The 26,812-nt window shown below is 52.2% G+C and overlaps 7 protein-coding genes across 7 annotated transcripts; 3 read left to right on the top strand and 4 right to left on the bottom strand.

Annotated features, from left to right (window-relative positions):
• Positions 1-4,311: 4,311 nt before the first annotated feature.
• Positions 4,312-5,454, bottom strand: Triagg1_8915 (uncharacterized protein; the record flags this gene model as incomplete). Its single annotated transcript, XM_062903814.1, has 1 exon — positions 4,312-5,454. One exon carries the CDS (start codon positions 5,452-5,454, stop codon positions 4,312-4,314), a length of 1,143 nt encoding a protein of 380 aa, XP_062752215.1.
• A 3,393-nt stretch (positions 5,455-8,847) lies between these two features.
• On the top strand, positions 8,848-9,735 carry Triagg1_8914 (uncharacterized protein; the record flags this gene model as incomplete). The annotated part of the gene is made up of 1 exon (XM_062903813.1): positions 8,848-9,735. One exon carries the CDS (start codon positions 8,848-8,850, stop codon positions 9,733-9,735), a length of 888 nt encoding a protein of 295 aa, XP_062752214.1.
• Positions 9,736-10,186: 451 nt separating this feature from the next.
• Triagg1_8913 (uncharacterized protein) lies at positions 10,187-11,760 on the bottom strand (the record flags this gene model as incomplete). Its single annotated transcript, XM_062903812.1, has 4 exons — positions 10,187-10,730; positions 10,811-11,043; positions 11,137-11,431; positions 11,507-11,760. 4 exons carry the CDS (start codon positions 11,758-11,760, stop codon positions 10,187-10,189), a joined length of 1,326 nt encoding a protein of 441 aa, XP_062752213.1.
• A 1,087-nt stretch (positions 11,761-12,847) lies between these two features.
• Positions 12,848-13,222, top strand: Triagg1_8912 (uncharacterized protein; the record flags this gene model as incomplete). Its single annotated transcript, XM_062903811.1, has 1 exon — positions 12,848-13,222. The coding sequence occupies one exon, from the start codon at positions 12,848-12,850 to the stop codon at positions 13,220-13,222; it is 375 nt and encodes a 124-aa protein (XP_062752212.1).
• A 307-nt stretch (positions 13,223-13,529) lies between these two features.
• Positions 13,530-15,969, bottom strand: Triagg1_8911 (uncharacterized protein; the record flags this gene model as incomplete). The annotated part of the gene is made up of 7 exons (XM_062903810.1): positions 13,530-13,879; positions 13,961-14,163; positions 14,223-14,975; positions 15,032-15,144; positions 15,197-15,354; positions 15,404-15,699; positions 15,773-15,969. 7 exons carry the CDS (start codon positions 15,967-15,969, stop codon positions 13,530-13,532), a joined length of 2,070 nt encoding a protein of 689 aa, XP_062752211.1.
• A 3,778-nt stretch (positions 15,970-19,747) lies between these two features.
• Triagg1_8910 (uncharacterized protein) lies at positions 19,748-21,592 on the bottom strand (the record flags this gene model as incomplete). The annotated part of the gene is made up of 4 exons (XM_062903809.1): positions 19,748-20,323; positions 20,382-21,259; positions 21,343-21,368; positions 21,429-21,592. 4 exons carry the CDS (start codon positions 21,590-21,592, stop codon positions 19,748-19,750), a joined length of 1,644 nt encoding a protein of 547 aa, XP_062752210.1.
• A 2,560-nt stretch (positions 21,593-24,152) lies between these two features.
• Triagg1_8909 (uncharacterized protein) lies at positions 24,153-25,696 on the top strand (the record flags this gene model as incomplete). The annotated part of the gene is made up of 2 exons (XM_062903808.1): positions 24,153-25,111; positions 25,168-25,696. The coding sequence occupies 2 exons, from the start codon at positions 24,153-24,155 to the stop codon at positions 25,694-25,696; spliced, it is 1,488 nt and encodes a 495-aa protein (XP_062752209.1).
• Between the last annotated feature and the right edge of the window lie 1,116 nt (positions 25,697-26,812).

Genomic DNA, 26,812 nt, shown 5'->3' with positions numbered 1-26,812 from the left:
AACTGGAAATGGAACTGGAAATGGAACAAGTGCGATGAGAACGTGGAAACTTGTGATGGGAGAGGCGGAAGGGGCTGTCAGCAGTACTTGAGCGGCATCGATGCTCAGTTGCAGTTGCAGCCTTCCCGGTCCCCTGGAAGAACGGCTCCTGCTCAGCCCGAGGCTGTCAGTCGATACACGCGATGCTCCTTGGATCTGACATACAAGTATTACAATTACACGGCACCGCGTATTACTACGAGTGCTACACCGAACAGCTGATCCTATTACTCTGACCACTACTCCGTACAATACGAAACTCCATGCCAATCTGTACTCAGGAAGCTATCGACAGGCAACAGACAACAGACGACAGGCAGCAGGCAGCAGGCAGCATGCCACCAGTCAGGGCATCACTGAGGACTCTGATACCTACTCTGTACGAGTACAAGCAGGCCGTCCGTCATCAACGGAACGAGTTCTCACTAGCAAAGCCATCTACCATCTCCAGCCGTACCGACCCGTGTTCGTTCCGCCTAGATTAGACAGCGAGGCCGCGAAATCAAATCAATCTTGGGCTGCTAGCTGGGGGCCGGACGCCACTGCTTTCTCGTCTGCCTGTCCATGTCATATTCCTCGCCAGGGCCGGAGAGCCTAGCGGCTGATGATGATACAGTACGTGCGAGCTTGTGACAGTGAGTGTGCCCGTCTTGTATTAACGGAGCTTCGTGCGACCAGAGTCTTACCTGCGGCTAGTGAGTGATGCGTTATACAGATGACGCCCTGCTGGACCCGTCCTGCACCGAAGCATTGGAAACCCGGACGAGGCCGAACAAGTGGCAATGGCAGCATTGCACGGAACACGGTCCATCAATCGACTTGACAAGCGGCCAGCATCGAGGCCGGAGCATACGAGTAGCATCAAACTGCCGTAAGCCCATCAGCACCATGTCTGGCTCGCTGGCTAGTGGCGTCACGGTGGAGCTTGGAGCACGACATGGATCAGAACAACATCAACGTTCGACAGATGCTCTAGCACCTGTCAGCGTTCAAGGCAACGTCATGCTAATTATAAATCAGACGGGCTGGTCACCGTCTCTTGGGAAAGGCGATGGCAGAGCTTGCAGAGCTGGAGCCGGTACTCGGTACTGATGGTAATGCGGCGGTGCCTACGGAATCCAGAGGCTAAAATACAAGCCCTTTGCATTTATCAGACCAATACGGCGTACTACTGTATGCTTCTCTGACGGATGATGCTACAGGATTCAAGGACGGGAAATCCTCAACATGGGCAAAAGCGGTGTGCCGGACTCTGCTGTCGAGCCTTGAGTCTTGCGTACGCAACTCCATATGTTGGGGCTCGTCGGTGAGCCCCCGTGAGCGAACCGTCGACTTGGATCTCAGGTCAGGGAGTGTCCCAGGGATCACCATTCCCTGCTAATCCCCGTCATGGATTCTCCGAGCCTCGTCCTTGGGCACAGACGCTGCCTGGACGGTCGTAGTGCTCCGGACTAGTCTTGCTGCTACTATTCCCAAGCAGCGTCTCTGACCACCCGTGCGAGGATAGGCATAGACGGGACCAGGTGCCAGGTACGAGTCCAGCCGGCACTCACTCGCAGTTGGGCCAGAAGCCACCCCCACAGATACCAGCCCAGCCAGGGTTAAACCGTTTTCTTCTTCTTTCTTTTTCTCTTCTCAAGAGGGGCTTGCTCCGTGGCCCAGGCTGTTTCCGGCGTGGCTCCGCCAGAGGCTGGAGGGCCTGTCCCTGGTAGCGTCTTTGGATCGGTCAGATGGTCAATGTGGATGGGTTGATTATTTTTTTCTTCTCTCGATTGATATTTATGCCACGGTTGACGCGCGATAGACGACTGGGGGAAAAGGAGTGAGTGAGCTGAGCGACAGTGAGAGAGACGAAACAGGATTTGGTTGCGAATCAGGGGCCCATCACATGGGGGGCCCAGCTGGTCCAACTACCGTCTGGGGACACTTGTGACGAAATCACTCTGAAGCGCAAAACTCCGGACTCGTCGTGCCTCAGTCCCTCGTAGGACAAGTGCCAGCAATTCCCGCTGCGAGACATGCATGCGAGCTACTGTGGCATCCGTCTCGCCTGCTTGGAAACGGAGTAACCGGCCATGGGACGAAGGACAAGAGGATCAATGCCGCGAGAATTGCATCTTTGTCGTCTCTCGTCTTCCAGGCCGGTGACTGGCAAATACCGCTGCACACCTCCTTTGTCGTACTTTGGACGGAGTGTGTCCGAAGGGGGCCAATGGGGGCCAATCACACGGGCGTTCCTGGCAGCAGAATGGAAGCGTAGCATTGGATGCAGGGTCGTTTGTTTAGCTTCTCACTCAGCAATGGACAGCAATGCAAAGCAAAGGTTCTTTCTTTTTCCCTTCTTCTCTTCTTCTTTGTTTCTCTCTCTCTCATGGCATTCGTCGTTGCAATGGAAAACCGAGACATTGATGCCACGTTTGTCTTCAATTGGTCTTGGACGTTGCACGATGCGCAATTTCCAGCCCAAGACACGACATATTCACTACTATAAGGTAGTAACCACTCAATTCATTCCAAACAAAACGGATAGTCCCTAATACAACTCTAAATTGATGCTGTAGTAGACGGTAATGAATTGATGATACCAGGTAATTTAGTAATTAATTACCTAATTAATTAAGAGTGACCTCCGTCTACCGTAAGGATTTGTTTGTCCGATTCGCGTCTCTCAATCTGAAACCGTTCCGACACATGCCAATAAGCTGACCCCGAAAAAAAAATGGACGAGATGGAAAAATCTCACACGTTTTGACCAAAAGAATCTCCACAATGTGAAACACGTTGACATCCAGCACGCGACACGAGAAAAAAAATCTATAATCTAATCTCGTTCAATTTCGATTTTTTTTATTTATTTATTTCGCCTTGGTGGCGAGAAAAAAATCAAGGATGCATTTACGCCCCCCTTACAAAAGTCCAAGGCCAAACATATAAACGCATGACATGACATGTCCTTGCATACCTACCTAGTAGTAGAGCCGTAGTCAACAAGTTTCTTAAATAAATAAAAAGAGAAGAAGAAGAATATTCACCTACCTACTCATTCACTCACATACACAAAGAGTAATGACATACTACCAACCTAGGTAGCAACAAGTAAACAACACAAAAAAAATGGCCTGATATTCACACCCCCCCCCCAAAAAACGCACCAAACTGACTCTGCAGCAAAGAAGAAGAAAAAAAAACAAATTCGATTTTCAAAAAAAAAAAAAACTGATGGGCAAAAAAAACTGATGGGCAAAAACTGGATTGGCTTCCCAAGGGGACCCAGTCCCAATGGATCTCCGTCTTTGTGGAACAACCGGCATCTTAGCGATTTTCGTCCTAGGGCGCCCAACTCCAAATGACTCGAACGTGCATTGCATATGATGGACGTGCTATCCGCATGGGTGGGCACTGACATGGTCATGGTCGTGTGTGTTGTGCTAGCGGTCCGGATTCGATTCTCTTCTGTAGTGGTGGACAATTCTCCGTCATGTATTGACGGACATGCAGATTCGTTGAAAACAAGGTACAAGTAGACAAACGTGCAACATTGTCCACTGCTCACTGTAATTTGAAGAGTCGTGAGTACAGAGAGACGCAGTGTACTGACAAATATTGATTCTTCTCCTTCTCCCTTCCCTACATCTTCTCATTGATTGCACAAGGACAAAATCACTAGAGCAATGACGGCCATCAGCGAATGATAAATCAGATATCCTTGGTTTCACTTCTCTTCATTCTTAGTATAATCATTCAAGTAATCGACATATAAAACAAGCCGCATCCCACTCCATCGCACCGAGCTTGCCTGCAGAAAAGATATGGGGGAAAAAAAAGAGAAAAAAGAAAATCGAAATTCATCCCATAGCAGTCAATAATCATCCCGTCTTTTCACGTTGTGTAGATAAAAGGAGCAACTTCCTGTTCTCCAATAAGCAAGAGAAAAAAAGACAGAAACAGAGAGAAGAAGAAAAGCCGAACCAAAGAAGAGAAAATAGAAGAAAAAAAGCCACAAGGGCCACCCCGCAGCTCAGCGCCGGATTTAAACATGTCTCTTCCAACTCCTAGCAACCCTCGATTGTCCAAATTTGACATTGCATGCCTGTAGCTAGCAATGGGGAAATAAAATAACATAGCTGAAGAAAAGAAGCCCGCTCGTACAAATTGACGAGGAGAATTAAAGATGGTAGGAATTGAAATCGTTAAAAAAAGGTTTGTTGTTGGTAGGTTATGACTGGAAATGTCCGTAGCATGTCACTAAAGCTTTTCCCTCTCCTCCTCCCATTATTGCAAAGTTGGTGCCTCAATGGGGCTCTGAGGATTGCTGCGCACGCTGTTGTTGAAATCTCGGCTTCCTGTGCGTTTCAGTGCCTGGCTCATTGTCTCAATGTTGAGCTCTCCTGGGGTCGCCAGAGTGTAGTGCCCACTGGATGGGCTGCCAATCGGTTTCCTTGACGGGCTCATGTCCAAGCCTTTGATGCTGCCGGGGTTGCTTGTTGGCGGGCTAGTTCCGGGGCCCTGGCTGGAGACTGGCGAACGGATGGGTGATGGCGACCGGTTCATGGCCGATGCGGAAAGCGACGTGAGGCCGACAATGTGCATGTTATCCCGAGATGACATCGAAGGCAGGTGGTGGCCGCTGTGCTCTGCCTGAACGACGTCTGCAAACGAGATGAACGAGAGGCGACGCACGTCAGCAGAGTCAAGGGAGCCGTAGTTGGAAGCACTGTCCGCTGGGAAACCAATGCGGTCTGCAAATGAGGCAAGCTCGGTGGCCCAGTCGGTCGAGACTTGGTCGTACGGGGTATGACTGGCACTTGTGCCAGGGACGACCGCCGAAGCAGGTTGGTGCGAAGAGTGTGTAACAATCTCGACGCTATCGGGATCCAAGCTGTTGTTGGTGATTGCCTCTGACGCATCATCTAGAACGGGAGGGATGTGGTTCTCCGTCTGGATGTGGCTTGGGATGGCTGGAGATGACGATTTTAGGATGGAGTAGTCTTGCACGTCACGTTCGAAGATTTGGGAAGTCGCAGGCGATGATATTCTCGGAGAGCCGGAAAATGCACGGGTTGGAGAAACAGGGGCAAACGGATGCTCGCCATGGGTGAGCTGGATTGGCGACGTGGTTGATCGAGCGGTAGAGCGGGCGGTGGGTGTTTTTGACGGCTCCTTGGCCACGCTCGAGCTCTCGTTTCCAGGGCCAGCCTTGGGAGACGCCTCCAGCTTCTTCTTGCCAAAGCCGAAGAGGCTTCGCTTCTTGCTCTTGCTCTCCTTCTTGACCTGCTCCACCAGACGGTCGGATGACGTGCCGTCAATCGCCCGCGGCGTCGAATCGCCACCAACGCTCCTCTCGTCGCCCATTGTGCTCCGTCGGTCGCCGGCAATGGCGGCGGGATTGATTTGAGCTGGCTCAGCGAGGCTCATTGTGGGAGATGCTGGCAGTCGACGGGATGCCGGTGAGCAAGCAAAGACGCACGCGTCTGCTGATTTACGGGACGGTCGTTGTAACAACGGAGACGGGCTCGCTCGGTTTTAGTACAGCGCATGTACAAAAAAGAGGGCTGTCGTCAAGGAATGAAAGACGCAGACTAGGAGGGCCGTGTTGGGCGATCGACAGGAGGGACGATGATCGGTGGAACGGGGAAAGGAAAGGAAAGGACAGACGGGCGATGGAGGAGACGAAGACGAAGAACGAAGACGAAGATGGAAGACGAGGGCGATGATGGTATGAGACGAGAGCGAAAAGAGAGGATTGACGAGTGTTTTATCGGCACGCACGACGGTTGGGCGATTCAAGGGCCGCCATTCGCCGCTGCCCTGCGAAGGGGAAGAAGAACAGACGGGGGTGGCGACCAATATTGGTGAAGCAAATGCTGCTTCGCACGTCGTACCTGCTGGGGGGGGTTCCTCAGATGACACGAACGGACCCGCTGAGTGCGCAACAGACGGCTTTTGGTGTGACAGGCGCCAAACCACCAGCTGGGGGAGCTTTTGTTTTTGGCGCTGCCTGTTTCTGTTCTGCTGGCCTCTTGGTCTTGTTTGGGGGCCGGACTCGCACAGGCAGCGTGACGCAAAAATGCAGAGGCTTGGCCTGGGCTTAGAGGGCAGCGATCCCGCTAGATTGGTGGACTGACGAAGCTGAGAGAGAGATGGAGAGCGTGTCTGTCTGGTGGATAACAGCTGCTGCTACTCCGTACAGTACAAGTAGTTTATCTTGGTGAAGACGAAGCCAAGGGCGATTCACTCTGGGTCTCTCTCGAATAGCGAATCTTCCCCTGCGAGCAAACAGAATCAATAAAGTACAAACGAGGAGCTCCCCCAAGCCAAGGGATGCCGCAGCTGCAAATAGATTGAGATGACGGCGAAACCCCAAGAGTCGCAGCCGAACAGGCGAAGGATTGTGACGACTTGTGATGAGGGGAGAAACTCCAGACACCCAGGGAAGCGGAAGCGACCTTTCAAGACATGCCGGCCTGGGCCGTCGCCCGCTGTGACGTACATCGTGCCCCCCCCCGGTACCGAGTACCTCAGCGATCGACCCCAATCCCGGCGCCGCACCCACCAAGCTGCCAAGGTGCGGTCAAGTACCCGGTACCGCACCCTCTGCGGCACAGGAGGCCCTTTTTGCATTTTTCTTGCTCCCAGCTGCAGTCCCGCTGGTACCCTCGTTGTACCTGCGCTGGGGCCGGTACCTGAAAAAAAGCCCCAAAGTGCCACGGAGTACCACCACAAGAAACATTGGATCAATATAGCACGATACGATGTCGCCGGCAAATGCACAATGACACCGGTTTGATGCGAGGCTTCCCGCACCCGCCGATCACAGGCCATTGGCCGTTTTTTTTTTTTTTTTTTTTTTTTTTTTTTTTTTTTTTCACTTATCCAGGTTTTATATTAAGTCGGGCTCAGACGTGGCAGCAGGGAAATGGACGGCTTGCTGAATGCAGACCACCTTTGCGCACATCCGTGCCATTTTCGGCCTCACTTTGGCTCGCTAGGCTCCCACCAGTGTTACCATGTGATTCACTCTTGATTCTTTTGACTTGTCCTTTATTTCATCATCTCGGTTTTCTTCAACCCCCATCTTTTTGGGGGGTTCCCATCTCGCCCGTTCTGGTGCTACCTCAATCTCCCAGGGAACTGGAGTCTGGACGATATGCACGGTGGTATTGAGACTTTTTCTTGTCTGCGACTTACACCAAGCTCATGGTTCAGCCTCATATCGGCCCCCTCTTTTGCGTCCCGCGTGAATGAGGGATACACTTCAAGTGTTCTGCCTGGCATTGGATACCTCGTCTGATTGATTGCTCCTCTAGCTTGGGCTAGCCAATGTCTAACGTGCACCTCGAGACGAGAATATTCATCCTTGCGACTCACATGGTCTCTCCAACGACGACAATCCAAGCATGTCACCCAGAGACATCCATCATCACGGCACCATCCCACTCGAAAAAGAACAAATTCAGAAAAGATAAAGGGAAAAAAATAGACCTCGGACTCCATCTGCTCCCAGCCGGCCGGATACGCATTGCATAACGAAGCTTGTTTCTCTTTTCCCTCTTTTTTTTTTTTTTTCGGTCCTCGTGATGTCTGCCCCTCAACTGAACCAACGTGCCAGCCCGAAGCCACCATGGCAATGATCCCGCGTAATTGGTCGCACACTAAAAAGAAACTACGCCGCAACGGTGATCGGGTCGATGACTAGCATCATCTCGAGGGAGGTGTAAGTGAGCAAGGCGAGACAAGGGCGCTGGCTACGTACGAAGACCCTGGCCAGCATTGCGCATCAAGCGTCGCCTGCTTGGTCGTACGTGTACCAGCGACCAAGATATTGCAAGGTCGCCGATGGTGACCTCGTAGATCACGTATCAGAGACGATTTAGCTCCCATCGTGATTCAATTGCTTCCCTGCCGTTCGCGCGCTGGTCGAACGACGCTAGAGCCGTCAAGATTGATTTTGACTCTGAGTGATTTCTTTTCGCTTCTGCTGGACGTCGGGAATCCTCAAAGGCCCGTAGCCGAACGAAGCGGGAGACGGGATCCATACGAGGTGCTGCCTCTTTCACAGGTCATCCCGACAAGCTACGCAGTGCCCCCTCCAGCCGACGGCCTCCCAAAAGGCACAAACAGAAGAGAAGAGGAGAAAAGAGAAAAAAAGTACCTTGCTGGTATGATGCCACTGGCATCCGCTGAGGCTGCCGACGTCACATGGCACTATGCAAGGTCCCCGACAGCTAGTTTTGGCTGATTAGTGAGAATGAGCATCGTGGAGCGTGCTGACTGGAGCAGCATAAACTACACAATATCCCGGCCGCTTTCCAAACAAGGGAGCTCTTTTGCTGGGTTGTTGCACATGTGCCTGACATCCTCATCCGTCTAAACGCTTCGAAACGACGGCACATGCCTGTATCCTAGATTCGTCGACATTGTTCAGATGATACCTACCATTTGCCTATGTTTAGAGTCAATCCGTAAAGCCAGCCGGTGATCTTCAAGGAGGTCTTAGTAAGCCAGCTGCAGATCAATGAAGCTCACGTTTCTAAAGTTGTCGGCTATCATCCCAAACAAACATGCCCTTGCAACAGCCAGTGTCGAATAAAGAGTATCTACACCGCAATGCCAATATCGAATTATTGTCACGCAAACAATAGGTACCTAGAATCTAAGCCAAACTATCAACTTAGTATACATCTCCTCGTAGCTACCAATCATTGCCTAAGATTCAAAACCCCACGTGACACACAACTCAATTCAAGAACCTTACATAAGCACAGCTTATGTAACCATCCATCGTCCGTTGCAAAAACCTTCACTTAGATGCCAAAACACACAGACAACGAACAAGCAAATCACCCGACATTTGATACCACGGGGCAGCCACGGCAGCCACCAATCCCGCCGCCGTCCGGTCAATCCATACCACCAGATATTGTCTTCAGTCTCAAATCCCCAAAAAGCCTCCTTCTTCACCAGCCAATTCAAAGGGCGATTGGTGGCCCCCGCACACAAAGTCTCAACACCAACCACATCAACATCATGGATCCCCGATCTCTCCTCCGCCCGGCTTCCCGGCTGCTCACCCCCCTCCGCTGCCTCTCCGCCCCCAGAGCTTCAGCAGCAGCGGTTCCCCTCCCGCTCACCTCCTCCCGCGGCCACAAAACCACGGCCCGCACCAAGCGAGCCCTCAAAATCTCTCCCCACGACTCCTTCTTACCCTCTCGCGCCGCCGCCTTCCCCGCCGCCGACTCCATCATCTACAACCCTCCCGCGTCAGAGGCCTCGCCCGCGCACACGCCCTTCATCTTCCTGCCGCGCAACGACCCGCGCCGCCTCGCCATCACGCGCCTCCGCGGCGGCGCAAACGACCCCACCACGTACTCCTCACAGGCAAGCAGCGAGCAGCAGCTGCCCCCGGAGATGCGCTACAAGCGCCGCCAGCCAAAGTACAACCTGACAAAGGAGCACATCGAGGAGATGCGCCGCCTGCGCAACCAAGACCCCCTGACGTGGAGCGTGCAGAAGCTCGCCCGCAAGTTTGAGTGCTCGACCGTCTTTGTGCAGATGGCCGCGCCGGCGCCGCCGGAGCACCTGCAGTGGCTCAAGGGCAAGCTGGAGAGGAAGATGGAGCGGTGGGGGCCTAAGAAGACGCAGGCGAGGGAGGATAAAAAGAGGAGAGCCGAGATGCTGTATCGGGGCGAGTTGTAAAATGGTTCGGATGAGGCTGTCTGTATAAATTTGACCAATGGAATGGAAATGCACATCTTCGGGTTGCATGGGATGCTGAAAAGATGTCATGGTGGGATAGGACATGGGTATAAAAAGGAATTGGGCATTGGACTCAGCGTGGTGTACGATATATAAAAACTCGAGATGAGAACTTCATGACCAAGATACACATTCATGATGCGGGCAGGTTCAGTTGAGTGAGAGATCCTTTCTCTATTGTGACGCCACCATTATTGTTGGGCAAAATTGCTCAACCGAAAAGCAATTGCTATATAAATCATCCCACAGAAAACGCCTTTATACAATCGATGTAGGGCGAAAAAAGGATAAAAAAATAAAGACCATCATCATCGCCCGTAAAAAGAATGAACGTTATCCAACCGTCTAGTACCTTTGATCCCGTGTTGTACTGTATTGTGCCCTCGAGCATTTAGCTTTTCGCACATTGCCGCTTGTCTTTATCCCCAGGAATGACTCTCCAACACCAGCCGCACCAGCTTCGTGCGGCACCATTCACCTCGCGGGCCAGAATCTTATTGTTGCTGCCCTTTTCGTCTTCCCATTCGGGCACGCAGGCCCCCACCCGCACCATGCGGACGAGCTTGCGCTTGACGATGCCGCCAATGCCCTCGATCTCGTGTCTCTCGTAGCCCGGCCCCAACTGCGGCGAGGGCGTCCGCTGATGGCGCATCTCCTCAATGATCGATTCGACGGTGCCGTTGGCGGGAAACGGGAACCCGGAACCGCCGCCAGGGGGGGTGCCGGCGTGCTGTGGGCCCGGGCTCGGGGTGCCGGACGAGGACCCGGTCGACCACGGAGCTAGGGTGCTACCCCGGGCATCCTCGGCATCGCAGTCGATTTCCTGCTCCTTTTCACGAGCGGCGAGGCAGGCTTCTTCGCGGCCGCAGATTACGCCGCGATCGCCGTCTCCGATGCCCGTGAAGCCCCCGTACTTGGTGCGCCAGCGCCAGATACTGTTTTGGCACTTGCGTTAGACTCGGATTGCAGCCATCGTGGACAGAGCCAAAGAAACATTGGCGAGACAAAAACATACCCTTTATAGTCGTGGTCCGCATTGCGGATGCTATGGCCACAAGGCTGACACAGCCAGACGCCCTCAGTGTCGCACTGACAGACTGCACGTTGTACAGCCTCAGAGGTGAGAGGCAAGGATATATCCAGCGCTGGCGATGCGAGCGCCGCAATGGGAGCTTTGGCGCAAGTCACACACAGGCGACGATGTCGCTCGCGCAGCGCAGTCGAAAGAGGGGGCTTAATAGCACAATTCTAGCAATCAATGTTAGCAGCTGCTTGAGATGGAAGACGGTCTCTGTCGTATGCGTCATTGATAACAAAGATTAACAAGGGACAGCAACTCACCCTGCAAATGATGTCGGCGCATCTTCTACACTCGGTCACTAGGTCGCGAGCGCAACTGCCCGCTTTCCCATTGTAGTTGCGACTATCCTCCATGCCATAATTCCAGTCACTCGCTCTCGCGCGGTATCGCAGCGTCTGCTCTGGGTCGACCGGCACAGCCTCCTTGGAGCAGCGCAGCGTCGCGCCCATGAGGCTCGCTCGATACTGGATCAAGCCATCGTGAATTCCACGGCACGAGCGGGCCAATGCGTCGAGAGTGTTGAGGTCAATGTGGGACACAATGCCAACGACGATGCTGAAATGGCAACAAAGTCCAACGTTAGTCTTTTTTTTCTCTGCAGAGCGTATAAGAAAGGGATGAATTGCATACGGATAGCACTGGAACGCCTCTCCCATGGCACTGTGAGCCATCAACTCCTCTCCTTGGCCAGCATTTTCTTGCTGCAGCTTCTCCGTCATGGTGCTCTTCCTGCTGGGAAAGCGGCGTGCAGGAGGGATCCCATCGCCAACCACCATGACGGCGGCCCCGTTTTCACCCAACGCGAGAGGCCTGCCGGCGTCGTGCCAGGCGGCCATTGGCTGCGCCTGGCTGTCCTCCTCGTCCAGATCGACAAAGCGAGCCATGCTGTAGGAGCAACAGCACCAGTCGCGACAATCCGGCGGTCTCCGAGCTCGGGAAGCCGAGATCAACCTCTTGAATGACTCTCCAACAGAAAAAGAAAAAAAAACTAAAGGGATAATGGCGGGATTGGCGAGACAGGGGGGTGTGTGTTGAAAGAAGAGGCAACAAGAGCACGAGTACGCACGGACACAACGAAGAAGAAGAAGAAAACAAAAAAGCAGAGGCGCAATTATGAGGAGATTAACATAAGACGACAGCAATTGTCGACGAAGCCATCGTAAGGGAGCCCATCGAAAAAGAAGAAGAGTGCGATTGCTGGGATTGCGAGTCCGACAGAAGTGTCAGGTGGGCAGCTTGTAAGAGATGAAAAAAGGCACAGAGGCTGCCGAGTACTTGTACCTGGAGGGGAATGGAATGGAACGGTAAAGGGCGGTCGGCCGGTGTCCTGTGGTTCCGCCATCCGGGAGGTGTGCAAAGGTGAGTGTCGGACTGGACGAGGTTTAGGGGATTTGGGGGGGGGGGGGGGTGGTCCGGGCACAAGCTCAGCCGCTAAAGGGCCCTGTTAGCCCGCCCTGTTAGCCCTCAAGCTGGGCTCTCCCTAGCTAAGCTGCCCCAATGCCGCCTCAGAGGGGCGCTGCGCTGCTCGGAACCCGCTCCCCGCATTCTCCATCGCCAGCGTTGGGATTTTAGCAGCGATTCATCATCACCGTTGCATCATAACGTGATCGGGGCCGAGTTTCTCAATTCAATTTCCATTCGTGATGCTACTGGATGACGACGAGGGATTGGGCTGGTACCTCATGATGTAAATGAGGTATCTACTATTAGCAGAGCAGGTATCTATACTTGACTCCCGTCTCGTATCGAATAGGTACCTAGCAGTGCCTTGGTACTTGTGCCCTGATGTAATACACGGATATTATTAGGCATTATTAGCACGAGCAAGTATCATCACAAAGTAAGACCCAAGCAAGCCCGCATCAAAACTTGTGCCCCCAACCAGCATGGATGGATCGCGCCCCCCTTTCCGCTCTTCTTCTTCTTCAAGGCGCCTAGAATCCTTCTCCATCCAGTACCTCGTAATCCTCCATGCCATGCCCCGTCCCTCTGCAGAGCCTGAGACAAGACACATGGACATGGCTCATGCAGCCCCTCGCTGGCATGCAGATGCAATCGCCTCCCCATTGGGCGCGATCGATCACCAGGCACACGCTGATCAACATCTCCAACCACTCGCACCAGCCCCCTGCCTCACCGACAATATGGCGAAATGCCACCTTTCTCCCTCTCAAATACTTGTCCACGTCGCTCTCCGGGTGTCTTGACAGCGTCTGGTTCCTTCACGTGGTCTCAATCTCTGCCGCGAACGGGCTGCGGTTTGTTACCCCTCAATGGTATGATGATGCCGGCAGCTATGCAATGCAGGATGACAACGCTTCGTTCAATGCTCTCAACTCTCGTTAATATGGCCATCATCATCAGATGCACACTCATAGGTGCTGGGGTACAGACGCATTCTCACTCTGCATACGGAGTACACTATGTTCGTGCCAGATCAAAATGTGGATAATCAGCTGGTACATACAAAATGCCCACTAATACTACTACCCTCAAACTGCGCGCTACTGCAGACCAGTGGCGCCCTGCCCGAAAAATCCAGGGGTAAAAAAAACAACTGAACGGATAGGGACGGATATGGGAGAGAAAAAGGGAAAAAAGGGAAGAGAGAAAAAAAAAATCTGCTGTGCTCATGACCTCGCCTCGCTAACCCTCACTGCAACGCCAACACAGCAAATACACCGCCCACAACCGGCCTGGCGGTAAACTGGTTTCCGGGATAGCCTCCCGTGTTCGTATCGTACAGATCGGTAAAAGCCCGCCACGTCGGCGTCTCGTTGATCCACTTGGCAATCAAGGAGATGAAAATGGCCTTTGTCTTGGGACCGGCCACTGCTGCTGCAAACATCTCCCAGTCAGTCTTGGTTAGCGTGCCGCGGGTGTCGAGGATGACGCCGTATTTGTTGGCCTTTGTCTGGTAAAAGTCGCTCTGCATGTCGTAGACGGACTGAGGAATGAACTTGAGCCCGAGAGCCTTGTCAGGGTACAGGTTGTACAGCAGGCCTTGCGCATTGCAATGGTTCATGTCGTCAGCAATGGTTCGCAGTCAGGTCAAGGGTTCAATTGGGGAACAGTCAAACTCACCGTATGTCGCAGCCGAATCGTACTGGAGCACGCTGTGATTAGGAACAGATGCACGGTTGACGCCATGGCGAGACCAGAAGCCTAGATAATCCTTGGCGATTGTCGAGTAGTTTGAGGACAAGAAATCATGGCCAGTCAGGCTGGCAATGCGAGACATGGCTTCCAAGGCAATGATGCCTTTGATGGCAAGGTTGGTTTGGTTCCTGTTGCGTTTGATGTCAGCACGCAGCCAATCGGCGATAGTAACGGGGGAAACACTCACGCAAGATGGCCGGCGAAATCATCGGTTGACAGCTGGTTCGCTGGAATCTTGGCATCTTCAATGAGATACTCTGCCCATTGCGCCATGAAAACCCAGTGTTGTCTGAGATAGTCCACGTCCCCCGTCTTCTGGGCGTAGGACAGCATCATGATAATCATGTTGCCACATTCTTCCAGAGGCATTGCTTCGTCATTTCCCTGAGGATATCCCAAAGCCTGTGGGAACCTACCCAGGTCGTGGATCGCATATTTGTTTGGGTAGTGGCCACTTTCTTGGTTCTCCAGGAGGGGCGACAGAGTATATTTGATGAGATTGGGATCGAGGTACAGCATGATGGGCCAGGTAGGAAAGATGACATCAACTGTCTGGATGTCGCTGTTGGAGCTGATTTCCTTCAGAAAGACTCTGGCATTATCCGCAGTGCCCGTATATTGTAAGGCGCCAAAGGCTTGCCGGACTGCGAGACTTGTGATTGTAAGGTAATCTTGGCCGCCAGCCGCGATGGAATCGCGTGCAATCCGGTTGTCCAAGTTGTTAGCATACTGACTGGCGTAGGTATAGTCCTTGTAAAAGAACGGTGCAACGTCTTCTTCATCAAAGTAGTTTGTCCAGAGTGAGGGAACACGTTCAGGAGAGTCGCCTTTTCCTTGGAACAAGATGGCATCATCTTGGGCAATGCCAATGGTAAAAAGAGTTGATGCAGAGCCACTCTTTCCAACTGCACCTAGATCGCGTGCAAAGGCGAAGACGGGCCTACAACATTGATGTCAGTAATTTTTCGGCCATCCAGTCAGAGCAATCCATCTTACCATCGATCATTCACTGCGCGATAATCCGTGTCAATATGGCCGGTAAGCGTGCCGTTGGACAAGAACTGGCCGCGGACGACTGTATCCTGACCAATCTGATAGGTCACACCTCTCTGAGAATTCAAGTCAGCGTTTCATTCATGAGACATGTCGCATTAGGCTTACAATGTCGCCAGTGGACCAATACCAATTGCCCCACGAGGCTTGGTCATTGGCCTCTTTGAACGCCTCTTGGTTTTGGCGATAAAATTTATGAGAGCGTATCCCACTGCCTGCCTGGTGCTCCCACTGAATGATTTGTGAGCTATCACCGGATGCCCATTCTGTCAACCAATTAGCCATGCCCTTGTGTTTTAATTTGTAGTGACCTACCCCCTGATACATCGGCGTAGATTTGGACATGATGTGAGCGCCCGTCCAGAGACGCTGTCGAGATCTTCAGGTATGAGAACGGAATGGATTGCCTCCTCAAGTCGTCTGGATACACCGGAGAGAAAAACTCGGCAATCATTTGGACTTGCCCTCCCACATTCATGGTAAATGTTGTCCGAGTTGACGTGTATTTGAGCGACTGTTGGTCGACATTGTCTGCTCCAGGAGCCCCTCCCATCCAGTTGTAGGCCTTTCCGTCTACTCTGATGAATCCTTGCCATGCCTGAATTCCTTGTCTATTATAGCGGCTTAGTATCCCATAAAGTTCTTTGGATTTGACCAAAATCAGTGTGAAATGGGTATACATACGTCCAATATCTAGGCCACTGACCGGCGAGGTAACCACTCGACTGTCCATCGGTTTGGCCATTGAGCCAGACATTAAGGTAAGGCGCTCGGACAGCTAAAGGAGCTGCAGGAGGCCTTGCCGGCTCAAAGGTTGAAACAGCTTCTGCGTGCCCACTAAGAGCCACCAGGGCCGCCGCAGCGACTCGTAAGAGCTTCATGGTCCAACGCGAGCCGCAGGTATAACGTCGACCAGAGTTTGAAAGAGGGGAAGAAACCATAGACGGGGGGGTATCTGAAATAGAAAACAGTGAAGTGGGAATTCTATCTGCGTTTTATAATGAAACCGGGAGAGGCGCTTGGGCTGTAAGAAGGGATGAGAGACAGATCGGGTGGGCCTTTGTTGATCCTATGACGGTATGGATGGTTGAGCTCAGCCAAAGCGCGACTCCAAGCGAATGACCACGGCACTGAGGCCTAGAGATGTTCTAGTAAAGTCTTTTCCAGGTATAAGGTTGCAGTTAACTCTAAAATATGTGACATTCCACCGCACGGGCTCTTGAAATGACCGCTGGCTATATCTCGTGAGAGTGGTGGGAAGCGGCCGACTGTAACCTCGCAGAGAGGCTTGCTGCGCTGTGTAGCCTTGGCAAAAAGACCAATCAAATATGGAGATGAGCCTGGACTCCGCTTCTAATCGCGATATATGGTCAATTATCACAATAAATAAAAGCGGCTGACTAGCTGGAACTGTGTAATTCACCCTGCCGTGAGTAAGGCAGGGAGAAGCTAGGTCTTGGCTCGACTTGGGAAACGAGGTGTAGCAACTGGACAATGCGCGTGATGCTCTGGCTTGGCTCAACTTACATGCGAGTATCGATTTCCACTCTGGATTACACGCCGCGCTGACCTGAGTGAAATAAGTCAAAATGGTCATGTAAGCAGCATAACAGGAAGGGCGGGGATAGAGTTGATGTCATGTCATACAACGGCATCAGCGTCTAGACGGCGGTTTTTGGTTCGGAACCTGGGGTCATGAGACATGGATCCCATCCGCATCCAAAGCCCTCGCAGAACTGCCAAGATGATGTAGGCCGGCTGCTAGTGAGGAGAGCTCGCTACCCAACGTCCCGTCGTCTTCCAAGTGGATAAATCCGGTGACTAGCCCCTCAGCTAGTTGTGCCCTGGACAGCGGAGGTGGCATGTCAGTTCAGCGTCTGTAGATTCCAAATTCATATACAGTAAACAGTGACGGCAGCACCAGAGCGGCGGCTCGGCATGTTGCATAGGAAGTAGGTAGGTAGGCTATACTTGCTTCATGTATCCGGCCTTTGATGCGGTTAGAACAAGATATCTCAGGGCAAGTCTCCTTGAGTCACCCAGACACGCTTAGAGAGAGAGACCACACATACTAGCAGCGGTGCCAAAGCGCCCCTCAATTCGATCTGTCCCACGCTGGGGCTTTAGCGGAGCCAACCCCAGTTTCCCGCACCTTTGCTCCGTAGCTACCGATCACATCGCATCAATCGCATCGAGGGAACGAGAGCCAGGGCGCGTGTCTTAGGCGCTACTGCGGGCAAAAGCACTGACTGGTAGGGGTCAGATCAGGCGGCTTCCCCAAGGGACACACAAGGCCTCTGCGACGGCAACTTACAGGTTCACAGTCTCTTCTCTTCTTCTTTTCCCTCGGACGCCTGGCGTCAGGTTTGGCGGCTCAAGTGTGGTGCATATTGTATGTGATGTAGAATTATGTGATGTAGAAGCAAAGATACCATGTTCCTTTAGAGGTTCGGCAGCCGTGAGAAGAAGTCAAGTCACCCAAGACACATCGCGGCAGGTACGGGCAACGGAAGAATCACTCCTCCGCAGCCAAGCAGACGGCAGCCTTGTGTCACTGTCTCAAATCAAATCAGATTCCTTCTTCTACAAGGGAGTCTCTCGTCCCTGCATCGGCCGCTGTGCCCCTTTTCCCAGACACTTTTCTTATCTCCGCCCTTTGAGGGCGAGCTTCAAGTGTCTTGGACATCCTCTCTAACAAAAGCCTTTAGCGCTCCCCGCTCTGCTCCGCATCATGGGATCTCAGGCCCCCAGCGCCCAGACTTTCTCCACTGCCATTTCTGTACTGTAGATTGTTTGTCCAACGCAGAGACGGAACCAATCGCGATGCAGTCTATCAAGGCTAACCAGCTGTTATTCAAGAGACGTCCCGTGCGGTTCCATGCAACATACATCACCACGGAAAGGAACAGTTTGCAACGCATCATGAAAAGCCGAATCACGGGGTCTTTCGGACTGCTATTAGCGGACATGCGCACTAGAGCTCCAATCGTCTTACCCGTGAGTAGTAGACTTTTTCGATGTGGTATGGAATTCGCTGTACTTGTTGCTCGAGTCTTCTAGATCCCACGACATGCCCTGGTATTCTGCCCTAGACCACGGGCTACTATAAAAAGTATTAGACAAAACGGCTCCAGAGAGTCGGCTACTCGTATCTTCTGGTAGCCCGCAGCGTGTTTGCTCAAACAATGGATACTTACAGCTACCTCGTACTCGCCAGCTTTTGACCAACCATTTAGTACACGCGAGTAGCACCACGATACCTACGAATGCTACAACATGAATACAAAACCAAAAGTCAATGCCTCTCACAAAGGAAGCTCAACTGACTTCTTTGGCATGCGTGTGACCTGGTTACCACCGCGATGGTTACTCTGCCTTACCTCGTACAAGCTGGAGTCGTACGAGCTGGAGAAGCGTAACCGCATGGCCCTCGGGTAGCATTTGGTCGGTCCAGTGCATTAACTTGATCAAACATGTGGTGGCCCTTGCATCTGGCCTTCTGTGGCAGATTCGACGGGCCAAGTGCAGCAGAGGCATTCATCTGTGGTTCCCCTGCATAGATTCGATATGCAAGGGCTTTTGTTATGAAGCTGATATCCCATGTTCCTCCATACATCTCGTACTTCTTCGTATGGCGGCGTAGTAATCGCGTATTGAGTACTGATCAACGAGAGTGATTTCATGCTTGCTACCTCCCTTCTCTTCTTCCCTTGGAAATAAGTCGACGCATCGACGCCCTCGAACATGAAGGGATGCTTGTTCAACTGAGACAAGGAGATGATGTTTTCACCATGATGTTCTAGAATCACAAGTCTGGAACATCGATAAAGCAGACCAGATTCACACAACTACTGCCTCTAATAGCTGTTATTGAAGCTACCGTCTATGATATTTCACTAATCAATAAAATAGCGCATCTAGAGCCTTTATGTATAAAAACACACACATAAAAAAAAACGCCCACGAGACCCTCCGACGATAGCGCACCAGCATTGTCGCCGGATCTTGAGTCTCGGTCCAAACACGCCGTCCCAGCGATGGCGTAGAAGCACTTTCGCTGTCGAGAATAATCGTTACTCACATGTTCCACTCGTTAGACAGCGGGTAATAAACGCTGATGGGGTATCATAAAAATATAACCAAAAAAAGGACCAAACCAAAACAAAAAAGTCATATCCAAAACCCATGAGGCAGAGGGTTACCGCATGAACAGGTTGAAGGCCGGAGTGTATTGCGAGAGCGCTTGAAAATGAACCTGGAGTGATAGCGCGACAGCATTGTCACGGCCAGGCTTTTTCCAAGCCCTCTGCACAATTCTTTTCGGAAATGATGATACGGCACTGCCACATTGAGGGAGCCAGTCCTGGTGTGTTACCGGAGGCAAGGGGCCATGGGTGGCGACCGCAGGTGTGGAGTGGGTTCGACCATAAGAAAGAACCGCTATGGCGGCCTCAAAAGGATAAAAATAATGAGAGGATTATCCAAGATGGCGGCAGAGTATAGACCGCCCTTGAAATAAGCATAATAAGAATGACAGGTTGAATTGCCCATTTTGTGAACGAAAGAGTGGGCTGTGAAGACGTCGTTGCCAAGCTGTTGTTGAAGGCCAAGTCGTGGCTGGTGATGATGCCTTGATTGAGACGCTCCACAGGCGAAAATTTAGATCTCTTGGTGTCGGGAGCGTCGAGAAAATTTCCCGAACCCACGTTGCGTGGCCTCCCGTCTTGCTGCGCCATCCTCAAAGTCGCTGGCTGAGTCGTTTTCGTGGAGCTTGGAGCTCGGGGGATTGCCGACGACCTTGAGCAGTACCAACATTGCCGCTGAGCTAACAATGCTGAGGCAGAGAATGCCGATCATTGTAAGGTTGCTCTTACGGAACTGGTGAGGTCCCGGCTTAGAATCCTCTGGCCAGCCGGAGTACAGGGCGTATGTGGTGGTGACACTACCCAAGTTTCCAAGACCGGATACCAGGGCTGTGGCAGCTGCCACACCAACCTCGCCATGTCGGCGTTGGAAGATTTCCGAGGTCCACGTCATGCAAATGGGGACGGTTGGTCCCAAGCCGAAGCCCACCATCAAAAGTCCACCGTACCGGGCCCAGCCATTTTGAAGAGCAAAAGTGGTCGTCAGTAGGCCCGCAATCTGGATGCAGACGGCTGCGGAGAAGAAGAATGGTCTAAAGCGATGAAAGCGATCAGAAATAGGTGTCACCAGGAGAATGGCGATGAGGTCCATCTATAGCATGCTCAGTTAGAATCTTAGCTTGACGAGACCAAAGGCGGGAAAGACTCACAATCCAGATGGGAGCAAAAAGCAAGCTGACCACTATATCACTCGCCTCGGGCTGGATTGCGGCAATGATGACTGAACCGTAGAGCTGAGTGCCTATTCCGACTCCGACAACTCCAAAGTACATTAGACACAAGGGCCACAGCCTCCAATCCAGCAGCACAAGACCAAGATCTCTCAGGCCCCACGGACGAGCATGGTAGACACGCTTCAACTCGGAGTAGTGAACTTGAGCATCTTCGCCGGTGAGAACTTCGGGGGTAGCTGGAAGCCATTTGAAAAGGCCAGTCCGCTTTCTCTCTTGTCCTGGTGCCAGGGGTCGGTCAGGAAGCCACCACAGAAGCGCAAAGCTCAGGATAACAGCAACAAGTCCATATACGAGAAACATCCATCGGAAGCCAACCAAGCCCCTGTCGCCATCCATCAACTGGAATCCAGCTGATACAAGGCCAACCACAGCAGCGGACACTTGAGAGGCAGTAAAGTACATGCCAATTCGCTTGGCTGTTCGAGACGGCGGATAGAAGAGTGTGAGATAAAAAGCCATGCCCGGCCACATGCCAGCAATGACCAAGCCCAAGAGGAAGCGTAGAAATTTGAGGCTCCAAGGGGATTGGACAGCTGCGAAGCAAGAGCCAACAACCCCAGTGGCAAAGACGATTCTAGCCATCCACACTCGGGGGCTGAGTTTGCTCATGATGAGGTTTGACGGAAAGTCGAATATGACGTAGGACACATAGAAGAGGGCGAGAGCAGTGGATACGTCTTTGGGGGTGAGCCCAAGGACAGTCTCCAAATCATGGCCCTTGTCACGGTTCATCGTCTGAGCAATACCAATGTTGGAGCGAATTGCCGAGCAGAGAAAGTACAGGATCCAGAAAGCTAAGGCTTGGTCAGTTTGAGCTCTTTTCAGGCTACACTGCTGCTAGGGGAGAATCATCGGAAGAGTGCGGGCCAATACTAACGGGGAATAATTCTGAGATCAATTTTCCTAGTAGAAATGGAGAGTTAGCATGAATCCATCATGTCTACACCTTTACGGATAACATACCTGTAGACTCTTTCCACCGTTTCTGTGTCGTAGTCGGCCGGCCGGATACCGCCCTCTTCCTCGCCGTCTGGGTTGCGAGATGATACAGAAGGAGAGCGAGCGGGGCTTTCGCTCATGCTTGCTTGCTTGAAATCGCCAGGAGGCGATGCTGATTGCGACGCCATCTTGGGAGAGCGCACTTCAAGCGTATGATGAGGGCAATTCCGACCGGCACGACAGTAAAGGACGTAGGTAGTGACAAAAAGACTCAGCTATGAGATTGCGTGAGATTCACAGCACAAGCCCAGAGTATGATACTGGTATTAGACGTCTTGATGAGGGAGGGAAAGGAGGAAAAGAGCAGCGAGAAAGTGGGGGAGGATCTTTTTTTAAAGGTTGATTGTGTGATTCAGTCTGCCGCGATTAACCACCAACTTTTTTAACGCCTCGGTAGCCGAGGGCTAAGCTCAACAAGACGCAAGGGCCGAGACCGGATTGCGATAAGACAAAAACTATCGTGTAATGCCTAGGTATGGAAAGCGTTGAAACAGATGTATTCTTGCTATTTCATCCAAGTCTTACAATATGAACATCCCGCATCAAGCAGATCTACAATGCTAACAAAGCTGCAGATAGCCGAGACGCGAGAACTGCGCATGAGATGAGCTACTGCTACCTCGAGGGACTTTTGCCGTAGCTCCAACGGAAAGCTTCCTGAGCTTCGGCAGTCGGATCTCGCCGTCGATTTGACCTTGTTCAAGGCGGGTCCTCGCACTAACACCTCTCTCCATCCTAGTACGAGTATTCGATGAAGTCTGTAGTTTTCGGTGAGCAGATGGAGCAAGATGTTGATATTTTCAAGGGCTGACTAACATTACGCTCTTCATGCTCTGATTCATGCATTACACAAGGTACATGTAGTACTAGGTAATCAATTTAGATGTCTTGACTCATCTGCTCTATCAGGAATCAACCTGCACCTACATGCAACTACGTGCACTGATGCCTAAATGTGTTCGGTGAGGTACCCGTGGCTCCGCGCATGCATCGCTGATCTGCATGTACCTAGCCGTGCCCGTGCTTGCTTGACCGTGGTAACCACAACAACAGCCGTCGATTCGGTTGGAAACACTCTGTTTCTCATCAATTCTTTCCAACGTCCCCAGTGTCAGTCCTGGCACTCGATGCTTGTCGACAATCTTGCACGTAACCGCATTGCATCGCCGTCGCAGCTCCCACCGCCGCATGCACCTTGCATATTGTCTGCCTGAGGATGCCAGGCGTTAGACGCCAATCTCCAACATCCGCCCTGCCAGCCTCGTGCTTTGGTTCGCCTGCGTCAATGCCTGATGTTCAAGCCCCCGCTCCAACAGCCTCGTCATTCCCTCCCAGTCATGCGGCTCTGCTCTTCCACACATCATAAATGCCCCGATCGTCCGCCTCAGGCCAAGGTTCAGGCCAAACGTCTCTCCAGCTCATCTGCACAACAATGTTTGCCTAGGTCCCTTGCTGGACTTTCGACGTCGCCATCTGGATAATTGGCCCGGGATGCTCCTCGTCTTCCATGAGGCGACCTCCATGACACAAGTCCTCCCGCGGCCCCCCCCCTAGGTCATGCGCAAGACGTCTTCTGGCGCGACTTCTCAACCTACTGGCAGCCAACGCGGAAATCCGCCATCCTTACGCGGACACAGAGCTATTTACGGATTGCCGACAGCCTCCTTCTCGTGAATCAAGTGACCATGAGACGGGAGGTGGGGGTGTCGTCTCGTTCAAAGGACTGAGCGCATCACCACCTTGCTCTCTCAGCAGCCCTCATTGGATTTCTCATCACGTACGCTTCCCCTCAAGGCTGTTCGGTACGACATGGATTGAGTCAAGCACGACGGCCGTCATCAAAAGTGCAGAATAGGTATCGCCGCCGCTTGGTAGGATGCCACCCCCTTCCGTCACGGGTAATCATAGCCATGCCAGGGGCACATGGGACGTCAGAGGCACCCGCAAAGTCCTGCATAAGCCTTGGGGATCCTCGGCTCCAAAAGCTCTTTGGCAGCCACCCACCAGCTTCGTGTTATGGCTTAGGGTGACAGCCACCGTGAAGCTGAGTATTCGTTGGCGACAGCTTCTTCCATCTCTCAGCCTAGCGCGCCGACAGGCTAGCCAAGGAAAGACACCGGCTACGTTTCACCCTCGAGGTCCTATGAGATGCGCAGGGCGATGCGAGATGAATGGTTACCTGGTTACCTTAAGCCATTCTAGGCAAGCATTCAGCCCTCCCACCAGATTGGTCTCTCACCGGTCGGGGAGCTGTGCCTAGCTCCCCTCAAGCTACAAGGTTCACAGACGTGCTATGCTCGAGTGAGCAGCGCCTTGGCTGCCGCCTGGCAAACCGCACATCGCAGCTCTTACGCCGTTATGTCTTTCGTCTTATTCTACCACGGCCGAGGCGCAGCTTTGCGTTGTAGTTTGCCCCACGTGCCAAGGTGGAGTGTGTCATGAACCTTTACGAGAGAATACACCTACCTAGGTACGGTAATGAGTCACTGGAGATCGATTCGATAGGCATGCGTCTGGTGGTGGGCTGGCTGGCAGTTGCTTGATCCGACTCGAGTCACGCCTCAGAGGGGGGGTTCTGCCTAGAACTGCTCGGACATATTAAGGGTCCGGAAGAGCGCGTTGGGATTTCACGACATTGATGAAATAGCAGCTTTTCCACAAAGGACTCGGATCATTATTACGCAGCACATGCAAGCTGCTCAAACAAAAACTCACACCAACAGGTTCCCTCCCGGAGTCCGCGCAACAAGTACGGAGTACACACACACAGCCACCAAATCAGCCACGCCAGCACCCTCGCCACATCCGTCACGTGATCTTCACCTGACTAATCCACTAATGATCTGGCCAGGAAGCGGAGCTGACGAGAACCTTGTCCAAAACATTCATACCAGAATTTTCAGGCCATCATCCCGCTCTGCGCGACCTCGAACTAATCCAAGCATCGATAGCCGGCTCAGCAATTCGTCACAGGCCGTGGGAATCACAAGCCAACGGCCAGCCGCCGCTCTCTGCTCCAGAGGCCGCACTCCGAGGGCAGTGACTGCTTCCGTCTCGACTGCAGCGCCACCCTCACCCTCGCCATCGCTCCGGCGCATCGCACAGCTTAAAGGCTTGTGCCGCCAGCACCCAAAACTGCGCCTGGGGTACATCTCCGACTTGCAGGCCACCATGAGCGTCGCATACGAGCCGCGGTCCTTTATCCATGAGGGCGCATATCCCCCCATAGGCGACGAGCACGATCACGTTGCCGAGCAGCGATATACCGACTCCGATGTTGCCGAGCACCTCAGCCATTATACCGCAGAAGCCTCTCTGCTACCGGACGACAGAGGCGTCATCGGAGATGAAAGAGATATTCTGGCAGACGACGATGCCGTCGTTCCGGAAGCGTCCCAGCTCGACCTGGGTGCACCAGAGTTCTCATCACCTCTTCAAGTTGCGCTCCATGCGCCGCCACCACTACCAGATCCCATACCAGAAAGCAAGGAGCCTCCGCAAAATGACATATCTTCTCCGTCATCGCGGCTGAAACAAATTCCCAAGCCCGAACGTGAGGTTCACAAGAAGTCAGATGGCAAGTTTCACTGCCCCCTAGATGACTGCAAGGAGGAAGTTCGCGCATTCTCTCGCAAGTGCGAGTGGAAGTAAGTCATCTCCCCCCAGCCCCTCCATCTTGAGCTCCAAACCAACACTCTCGCAGCAAACACATGGACAAGCACGAACGTCCTTACCGCTGCCCGGCCGAAGGTTGTGAGAATTTACCCGGGTTTACATATTCCGGCGGCCTCCTCCGACATGAGCGAGAAGTTCACGGGAAGCACGGCGGTCCCAAGAACACTGTCAACTGCCCGCACCCCAACTGCAAGCGACATACTGGCAAAGGCTTTTCTCGGCAGGAGAATCTTAACGAGCATCTTCGACGAGTACACACAAACATGGACACCTCTGCATCTCCAATCGAGATTGTTGCCTCTCCGGAAGACGACGAGAGCGAGAAATCTGGGTCGAAGCGCAAACGCCGTCTAAGTAGTCAGGGCATAGACGAGCTGTCCGATCTTCGAGACGAAATCAAGCGGGTGCGAGAGGAGAACGAAAAGCTAAAGTCCGAGATGGACCAACAATCACAGCACTCTCTAGCCATGATGGCACAGATTGCAGAGCTGCAAGACGCCTTGCGTCACAGCCTCAACCCTCACGGACTCGGAGCCCCAACGGCACAGATGATCTAGGAACCACTGCCTGATGAGCTTAGCTTTCCCGACATGGATGAGACACCAGATTGCGGCATGCCGTCTTGAGCGCCTATGAGATATACTACTTTGCGCGCACACACACACGCACACTCCCCGCTTTTCTTTTTACCTCCAAAATACCCTCCTCTTGTTTTTATATACGCACATCATCTCTCTCACAAAGACAAAATTATATACTCCATAGACTTATTTCCCCTCTGTTTTCCCCCTCTTTGTATGAGCGCTTCCTTCACCCCCCCTTCTTATTTTTTGCGGCTTGGGGTGATGAAAAGATCAACCATCACCAAGATGGTGAACGCAAATTCGGAGATTCTGGTTCTCGGTTCATCTCATCTCCCCTTTGATTTTTATTTTTACCTTCAGTCCTTGTCATTTTTTTTCTATCTATGTTTGGGAGAGGTGGCTTCGAGGGATACACAATTATTATTTCTTCTTTTTTTTTCCCATGGCGTTTCGCGGGGTAATCAGGGGCAGGTGGTACGGGAGCAAATACGGCATGCATGATATCCGAGGTTTTTGACGCTCAACTGCATATGAAAGACTGGTTAAAGGGGATGGGGATGGCTGTTTGCAACCCTTTTTTTTCCCCGGACGGAGGGTGGGCTATGGAAATGACATATATATATATATATACAAGGTTGTTTTCGGGATGAAATCTGGAGATTGCATGAGATTTATCCTGTGTATGATTTTTCTTATCCCTTTTTTTTTCCTTTTCGCAAGCGCTGTTTTTGTTTTTCTTTTTATCCCCTACTTCACTTATCCTTTTCTTTTTCCTTTTTTTTGTACTCTAGACGAACTCGCCTCTGCGTGATATGGGACGTGGGACACCACTTGTACTAAAATAAAGATATACCGGCCGTTTGAAACGGTCCTAAAAAAAACCAAGACACAATTTCACTCTCATCGTGTGTTTGCTTCTGCGTACCTAAATTCGATGATGCGCCTTTCATACAAAAGCTCGCCATCTACTTGAGAGATGTGACGAGAGAAAGAAAAAAGAAACAAGAATTGATCCAGCAAGCAGCATGACGGGCTCGCAACGCTTTCGTGTAGATAAATATACGGGATATAGTACACAATTTCTTTGCC

The sequence above is a fragment of the Trichoderma aggressivum genome (genome assembly GCF_033847375.1).
Source record: "Trichoderma aggressivum f. europaeum strain CBS 100526 chromosome Unknown scaffold_046, whole genome shotgun sequence".
In the NCBI taxonomy this organism is placed as follows: Eukaryota; Fungi; Ascomycota; class Sordariomycetes; order Hypocreales; family Hypocreaceae; genus Trichoderma; species Trichoderma aggressivum.
Note: the sequence above shows the minus strand (reverse complement) of the source record. Positions and strands in the feature narration are given on the sequence as shown.